Genomic DNA, 8,817 nt, shown 5'->3' with positions numbered 1-8,817 from the left:
GAAAACAATAGCAACCATGACATTATAACAGACACGTTTGCATTCTTCTCTTCTTTATTTGTTTCACACCTCATTTGACATTTTTACTGATACTACAAACATACAATACAATTTTATCTAGTTTATAACTAAACATAAACATGTCTTTAAGAGGCTGAAACATAGCTAAGTTTAGATCACACTGATTGCGCCGGTGGAGCCCGGAGGGCGAGGCGGGGCGATACTGAGCTCGAGATCAGTTATGTCTTTTGCCGGAGATGTGGCCTTAGACAAGGCCGAGCAATGTGGATGAGATAAGGATAGCTTGAGGAAATCTGGGACGCAGATCGACTTCGTATTGCTTGAAGAAGTCACCTGTTAAATAAAAGACTTGAGAATTAGAATTAGTACACAATGAAACAAACAGCATATAATGTTTTTGTGACTATATTGTGTGATTGTATCACCATAACATTAGAAGCACTGAAATTTGGTATATCAATGGGATTCATGACAAGTGGTAAGGATGCAGGACATTCAAAAAAACTTGAGATGTTGTTTGAGTTGCAGGGGATGGCACAATTCCAACCTGTAGATAATCAACAAATTTAGAACACAATAGAATTATAATCAACTTTAGTGTTGTTCGACGTCGTAAGACATACCAAACAGTTCTCCTCCGGCAAAGGATTAGAACTGGTTGCTTCTTTAACTTCATTTGAAGGTTCAGTTGAAGGAGCCTGTTAAGTTCAAGACAATGATTATAACAATGAAGCAAAAATCATCAGAAACACATGGTAAAAGTCGAAGAAGTCGATGTTAGGGAATTACTTTGTCATTTATCACGACATCAAATAGACTCGATCTTCGTTTCTTTTTGTTAGGATTGTTCTGTCTAAGAAAGTATTTCTGGGCATGACTGGCGACTTGAGTCGGAGTTCGGGTTGTCACAAAGTTCCTTGAGATTCCTCTCCAGTCACCTTTGCCGAGTTTTTTTCCAGTCCTGTTAAAAAACGTTCGGTGTTCTTCTTCGGTCCATGGCACGCCTACATGTAATGTAAGCAATACATACCACATAAAAATTTACAGAAATAATACAATCTAATCTGAAACATATAAATGTACAAAATTGCTAATGTGAAGCACATTTTATTGTTATGATATGAATGATCACATTTGGTCATCAAATATAATGGTCCTTTGTACAAACTAGATAAGGTCATGCATTGACTTGCAACTGAAACAAGATTCAAAGCACTGGTCTTTAATTCATAATTTAAATATGAAAAATTAAGGACAAAAATAGTCTTAATTCCTCTGACAGCATGAAATTCCCACCAAACAGTGAGTACACATCAAACATCAAACAAAATTCACAATACTTGTCCATGTGTTTCATAATTTTTTACTACAAATTGTAAAGAAATTAGCAACAAAATGGTCTCAAAAACCCTCTGAAATTCAATTCAATGTTTCCAGATTTCCAATTCAAAATCAAACAACAAAAATCTTTAAATAAATTAAAAACCCTAAAAACATGAAACCCATCCAAACTCCAGCGGATTTCTCAAACGATTTTTAAAAAGACCCAACAAAAATATATATATATATTTCTCAAAAATCTCGCAAAAGAAAAGGAAACAAGAGAAATCAATCGATGAATCACCTCGCTTCCGTTCATTTCCACCTCTCCGTCTCGACGACTGAACAAGTCCACCATCAGAGAGGTATCCTTGCTCCGTTCCACCACTCTCCGCCGGCGCCGGCGCCGCTGCTGCGAGGTTCCCCATGCTGGAGCTCTTCCTCATCACCTCCTCCTCCTCATCCTCCGCCGCATCTCCGACGATCCTCACCCCAAAGAGCTTCAACCCCTTCTCGGCCATGCACGAATCTTGGCGCATCTCTCTCTCTCTCTCTCTTTCTCTTGTGAACAACGGAGGCAAAGAGACACAGAGGTTCATGAGAACCGAAAACATCTACCCGTCTTTGTTATATATAGTGGGTTGCTTTCGACAAATGCCATTGGCTTTGTAGTTATTTACGATGAATGCCCTTTATCCTCGTGGGCGTTACACGCGGTCATGACGTCATCGCTTGTTATGGTCACCACCCGGTGTGACTTAGCAATGCTCACTAATCTTACTCATTAGTCATTAAAATAATTACATGTATTTATAATTTTCTTAAAAAATATTTTTTTAATGTTTTTATGGTTTTAGAAATAGAAATTTATATTCAAACTAACATGAAAAAAGTAGCTCATAGCCTAGTTGTACTTAGTTTTATTACGAAAAACGAGCTCTTCTAAGATGAGAGTGCGCAAGTTGAATGATTAATTTTCAGTTCATGCGCAATCCTCTGATGTATATAATATTTGTCGTTTTTGTAAATAAAAAAAATATGAAATATATCAAATTCTAGGGATTGTTTCAAACTGCATTGTTTATATATAAATTTTGTTATGTAATTATCAAATAGTATATATTTAAAATTATATTTTTATTATAATTTTAGAGATGTGTAGTTTTAGTATTCTAATTAAATAAATTTATTAAAAAGCTCATAATGAAAAAACTATAATAAGAAAAAAAAAATTAAGAAAAAGAAAGAAGATATCTTTCAAAAATAAACATCTATTCATTTATATGCAACTTTTCCGAAGCATTTATTTATTTACATGAAGTAATACAAATGTTATGCATAATAAAAGGACAATTATAAATAATTTAAAATTATTTAATCCAACTAAGAAGGGGTGGGTAGATGTTCTCTAACAAAATATTAAAATCACCGGAGGTGACACTATCTCAAAGAGCAAATTACACAAATGCCCATGGATGAAACTGACAATGACAAAAAATGCCACCCCTAGTATCAAGGAGGGAGACAAACTTTGGAGGTGTGTGGCCCAACTGTAATTAGCTAATGGTTCCCAATCAAATATATTTCTTATCATGGCATTGGACGGATAGGATTCTTCCTTGGGACAAGTTGGCCCACCTCACCAACACGGTTCCACCAACTAACCATGGTTAGGGCCATTCTTGTCATTTCATAATTTTTCCTCAAAAACCTTTGAATTTTTATAACAATTTTAATATTATTTGGTTTTTTTAATATACATATGCACAAAAAAATGAGTAATCTATGGATGTTTACAATAGCCGTCGGATGGTAATCTAACAGTTATTATCATCATGAACAGTTTAAATCGCGTTTTACAGTATCACACAGTAACATAAACCGTAAACGGTGTGTAATACCTATATAAATAAATATCCGTTGGATGATGATCCAACCGTTATGATTAAATGTTCTTACCTAGATTATCCTTTCATATATATATATATATATATATATATGTGGTTGAGAATGAAATGATTTATTTTAAAAAAAAATTGTATATATATTGAGTTGAGTTTTAGTTAAACTTGAGTATTTTAGTGAGCAACTTGATCATGTGACATTTAACTAGTGTTAAAATAAGACTACATAAAATATGAGCCAATTGATGTTGAACATAGAGACTTTAAAAATATAAATATAAAATAAGTATAAATGTAACATATTACCAAATTTTATTAAATATATGTTTGATTAATTAAAGAATGATGACTACACATGTAACTAAATTTTCTCAAAAATAACATGTAAAATATGAAATGATAAGAAATTCAATTATAATCATTGGTGTTTTGGAAATTCCTTGAAATGGCCAAGGACAAAAATAAAATAAAAATATTATGATTAAAATAGTAAATAAAAACTTTTCTTTGAGTTTCAATTAAATCTATGGGTTGTGACAAGTTTGAGTACAAATAATGGAGCAAACAAAGTTTTAGAAGCAAGTGATGGCATTTCTTATGCTAAATATTATTTTTAAAAAAAATGCAAGATTTTTCATTGATTACATGAACTTTGTATACTAATTTTTAAGGGGACATTGAATGAGACTATCAAGATAAATTAATATAGTGAAGGTTTTATAATCACTTTAGAGTACATCATCTTTGTAGTGGATGAATTAAAATATATTCTCTCTTTATTTTATTAAATATATTTTTTTAAAAAAAAAATATCATGTAACCTATAGTACAGTGCATGATGCTATGAGATGAGATACAATGAGTTTTATAATAAATAGATTTTTATGATCAGTATTTTTAATATATATATATATATATTTGAATTCTAAACTAAACTATTTATTTAAATTATTCAAAGCTCTTCCATTTTAATTAACTCTTGTTTAAACTTCAAACAAAAATTTTTAATGCATAATAAAATTATAAACATGAAATAGCAGAGTTTTAAAAAGGTGAGAAATTTATTTTATTATAAATTTATTAAAGGATAATAATTTACTAATTATTTTTTTTTAATATAAATATAGACAAGTCACATGTCAGAACATACACATGTGAGGAGTTGAGCTCTGTGCATGAGGTGAGATTCGAACCCTTTTGTTAGTAGAGACAACAATTTATACAGAAACCCAACACTAATATATCAACCGGTAGGTGATGGTTGACATTTATTCATCTAATTAAACTGAATAATGGTATTATTATATGTTATTATTATGTTCACCTTCATATATATATATATATATATATTTAATTTTTAGGAAATTAGTATTATGGAAATGTACGTGTTAAAAAGGCAAAATAGGTTAAAAAGGCAAGCAAGTGGGGGGAAGAATATCCGAAATGTATGTTTGCCATGTTGTTTCTATAACTTATCTTTATGGCCATCCAGTTTGGAAGAACACATACCATTTGTCTGGTTTGCTTAACCTTTTCTTTATATATATCTTCTTATCTTATCTTCTCTACCTACCATTTTTTTTTTTAAATGGAATAAAATCAATCCTGCATGCCTATTTCTATTTTATTTTAATTTATTTACTAGGATAAGGTGTGATTCTTGTGAAAAGATGTAATACCTATTACCTATGATTATTATGTAACCTTTATTAGTTTTATTTTTCTAATGTGATTGTTAAAAAGTTTAGCTGACTTTAAATTTTGATTAAATAAAGACATAGACTTGACTGACTTTTGATAAGAATATATGTTTAGTAGGGTTTAATATTTGGTCCTATAAGAGTAATTTTTTTTAAAAAAAAAACGTAAGATATGAAAGCCACCTAAATACTTATAATATTAACTAAAATGTTTAAATCACATCAAAGGAAAGTGAATTTAAAAAAAAAAGACTTTTATTTAAATAATAGAACATTCATGACAAAACATGATTAACATTAATTCATAATGATAACTACCAATTCTCTTTTTCACCCAATAAAGCAGAACAATAAATAAATTAACAGTTAATAAAAAAATCAAAACAAATATTATAATTTTTTTTACTTGCCTAAACTACAATACATATTTATTAAGACCAATACTTCAAAAAAAAAAATTAATAATTTAAAAACATAATTATATATAACTGTTCACTAGGATGTTTATTTACCGCTGTTGGATGATGATGGATGATAATCCAACAGCTATTGTTCATATAAATATTGTACATAATTATCGTGTAAGATTATAGTGTAACATCGTATGGTACTATTTGAACCTGTTTATGAATGGATCGTAGAATCCAACGGCTACTATGAATGATGGGTTCTTATATATATATATATATATACGTTACCGGTGTGGGTAAGATAAATCATTAAATCCACAACCAGACATTAGAGTTTGTATTGGGCTCTATGTAAAAGATGGGCTTGCAAGTCAAAACCAAGCCCATAATCTATTAGACCTATTTAGCCCATATGTCATGAGTGAAGACGGCCCAGCCCATTTAAGAGCCATGGCTCATTAGCCGTGAGCCGTGAGCTGATGACTTTATAAGCAGTACAACTCTTCTTCACGGCTATAAAAAGCTCTTTCTATAAATCTCGATAACCCCTGCGTTTTTTCGGCTTTTCTCGTCGATCGAGAGAAAGAGGGCAGCGGAGGGAACAACAAGGGTTTCGGATATTGAATCGGAATCACGGCAAACGCCATTAATCACTCATCCAAGGTCAAGGTAAAGTATCCACGTTCAGAAATGGGGGTAATGTATGTTTTGCCTCTTTGAATTTTTTTTCATTTCACTTTCCCTTTTCTATACATGTACTTCTCTGATTTGTTCTGCCTTTTGGGACCTTTGATGGTTTTAGGGGTTGGGGTTTTGATTTTTAGCTAGTTTTTGATTGCTTTATTTGAAAGGATTGGGAAAGATTGAAGCTTGATCTCAGGAACTGGATTATATATTAGTGCATTTTTTTATTGCTGGTGTGATCTGTTTGGGTATGGGTTCTTGGGGTAGAAAAGAAGGAACTTTGATCTGTTTAGCTCTTCTCTGACCTGTCGACCTTGTGAAAAGAGCAATGTATGTTTAGCCTCTTGGATTTTTACTCTATATCTTTTCTATATGTGTGTTTCTGATTGATTTTCCCCCATTTGATGTTTTTGTGGGGTTTGATTTTGATTTTGATTTTTTTTTGGCCAGCTTTTGATACGTTTGTTTGAAAGGATTGGCAAAGATTTAAGCTTGATTGCGGGCACTGTTTAGAATAATGCATTTTTTTCCATTGTTGGAGTGATCCTTTAGGCAAAGATAACCGCAAGAATTTTGGTCTATTTTGGTCTACTCTAACGTGTTGACCTTGAGAAATGGGTGGTGTATGTTTTAACTTCTAAGGTTTTTCACTTTTCCTCTTCTTTATCCGTGCTTTGGTTTGATATTTATTGTAGTTTCAACTCATGGTTTGGGTTGATTTTTTAGTGTTTGAAAGGATTGGGAAAAGTTTAATATTGATCCTAGGCACCAAGCTGGACTAATGTGGTTACCACCAGTGGTGTTTGATCTGTTAGGGCACTGGATTTTGCAGCCAAAGAAGGAATTTTGATCTATCACCTATCTATTTGTCAGTCCTGATAAATTGGTAGTGACACTTTTTTTTTGTCAGATTTTTCCACCTTCCTTTTTTTGTATGTGTTTTGGTTTTAGCTTTTGATTGTCGTTTTCGAAAGGATCAGGGAAAATTGAGCCCTGGTAGTTGTTGGATTTCTTATAGTTGTAATGATCTGTTAGGGCGCGAATTCATGCGATAAAACAAATAATTTTGTTTTATCTAGATGTTGTTCGCATGTTGCTCCGTTTTGCTAGCGTCATACTGTCTTGTTGGAATATGTTGTTAGCCTTTCACCACATTCTGGTGTAGTGGATTCTGCTAGTTGATCGCCTGATTGCCATTTGTAAATTCAATTTGCAGTACTGCACCTGTGATTTTGACTTGAAAAATCCTGCTTGATTAGTTACTCAAGTGTTAAATGTGATTTAATGAGATGCATTAGGGATTCATGGAAACAGAAGAAGTAAAGGCTTATTTTCTTGATTATTACACTCTAAGACTTGAAGGGCGACTGGTAAAAATACGTGAGTATTAAAAAGCCACGGGCTTCAAAAGCACAAATATTTGGTTAATACACCTTTTTAGTTTATATTGTATTTGCTCTTACTCTTATATAGATTATGCACATCATATGCTTTCCATTTTAAGGTTTCTTACTTGGAAATCAAGGTCTCATGATATGTAATGCCCTGGAAAGAGTGTTATTTTGTTAATATATCTTGAACCACTCAAAAGAAAAACTCATGGTTTCTGATTTGTGATCATTAAGTGATTCTTTGTATTTGGTTAGGTTTTGTTTTGTTTGTTGCAGAGAGCACATTCTCATTGTGATTTGTTGCTTTGTGATACCTGTTTGTAGTTTTTGAGGGAGAAAACTTGTATTATGTTTTTCAAAGTTTCAACATTCTAGGAAATTACATTCTGGTTTTATCTGAAAGGTTGTTTTCGCTAAATGAGCACATTTTAAATCAGATCTAATTATGGAAATGGATTGCTATTGGAACTAGGAGGGGGAGGGCTATTTGCTTGTTACTATGAATTTCCTAGTTTCTCAGAGAAAGCACATAATGTGAATAAAATTAAGGAGCTTCTGCCATTAATCGAGATATGGAAATTGTGAATGAGCTGAATCTTCTTACTTAATCGCTTTCTCTGTTTGTCTCCACCAATATCTATTTATCTCGATCGTCTCTTATAAGGAAGGGGTTGCCAATGATTTCCATTATTTAGCTCCTATTTTGTGTTCATTCCCATTCATTTACCTTCCTACTTTGTTTTCTTTCTTATGTTCTTTGATGGAGAGGGTAGGTAAGTTGAGAGAAGTGGATCAAGGTACTTTGTCATCTAGCTTAGCTTTTGGTTGGTGCTAGATTTATTTTTTAATTGCATGCTTGACATTACTGGACAACAATTACATTATTGAATCCTAGATCTCTTTTGGTTATTGCATCCTCACCTTTACTAGGCATCGATGAAATTATGAAGAATTTTTGCTAGTTTTTGATTTTTGGAATGGGTCAATTTGGAACCTTTACTTTCATGAAGATTTTTCCTTCTAAACTATTTCTTTCTTCATGTATGATAATGCTGGAGTTGTGATTTTGGTCTTTTTCTGGAATGGGCAGCGGCGCAGGTCCCTAATGGAAGACAGAATAAGTAGTCTTCCTAGCAATATCATTGGGATCATTCTCATGGATCTTCCTTTAAAGGATGCCGTTAGATCAAGTATTTTATCTAGCAAATGGAGATATGAGTGGAGCACCATTCCGCAACTTGTATTTGATAGACATAGTTTCCCGTTGCCTTCGCGGCATGCACTTGGTGAAATTGTCGATCAAGTTCTCTTTCTTCACGCTGGCCCTATTGAGAAATTCGCATTTGATGGGTATACCTATGATGACAGCTTCACAAGAGTGAGACAG

The 8,817-nt window shown here is 32.5% G+C and overlaps 1 protein-coding gene across 1 annotated transcript; it reads right to left on the bottom strand.

The window, feature by feature from the left end:
• On the bottom strand, nucleotides 1–1,944 carry LOC120249948 (transcription factor MYBS2-like). Its single transcript, XM_039258661.1, has 5 exons — nucleotides 1,646–1,944; nucleotides 811–1,025; nucleotides 645–719; nucleotides 447–568; nucleotides 1–354 (listed from the first exon to the last, which is right to left on the bottom strand). Exons 1-4 carry the CDS (start codon nucleotides 1,938–1,940, stop codon nucleotides 488–490), a joined length of 666 nt encoding a protein of 221 aa, XP_039114595.1. The 5' UTR covers nucleotides 1,941–1,944; the 3' UTR covers nucleotides 1–354; nucleotides 447–487.
• Between the last annotated feature and the right edge of the window lie 6,873 nt (nucleotides 1,945–8,817).

The sequence above is a fragment of the Dioscorea cayenensis genome, chromosome 19 (genome assembly GCF_009730915.1).
Source record: "Dioscorea cayenensis subsp. rotundata cultivar TDr96_F1 chromosome 19, TDr96_F1_v2_PseudoChromosome.rev07_lg8_w22 25.fasta, whole genome shotgun sequence".
NCBI lineage: Eukaryota > Viridiplantae > Streptophyta > Magnoliopsida > Dioscoreales > Dioscoreaceae > Dioscorea > Dioscorea cayenensis.
This window is presented reverse-complemented; position numbering and strand designations above follow the sequence as displayed.

What these genes read in the sequence shown, in the direction of transcription:
- LOC120249948 (XM_039258661.1), bottom strand. Translation starts at nt 1,940, where the DNA reads ATGAACCTCTGTGTCTCTTTGCCTCCGTTGTTCACAAGAGAAAGAGAG. An exon ending in TGGAAATGAACGGAAGCGAG is followed by an intron (nt 1,026 to 1,645) that starts GTGATTCATCGA and finishes CATTACATGTAG; the next exon opens with GCGTGCCATGGACCGAAGAA. An exon ending in TGCCGGAGGAGAACTGTTTG is followed by an intron (nt 569 to 644) that starts GTATGTCTTACG and finishes GATTATCTACAG; the next exon opens with GTTGGAATTGTGCCATCCCC.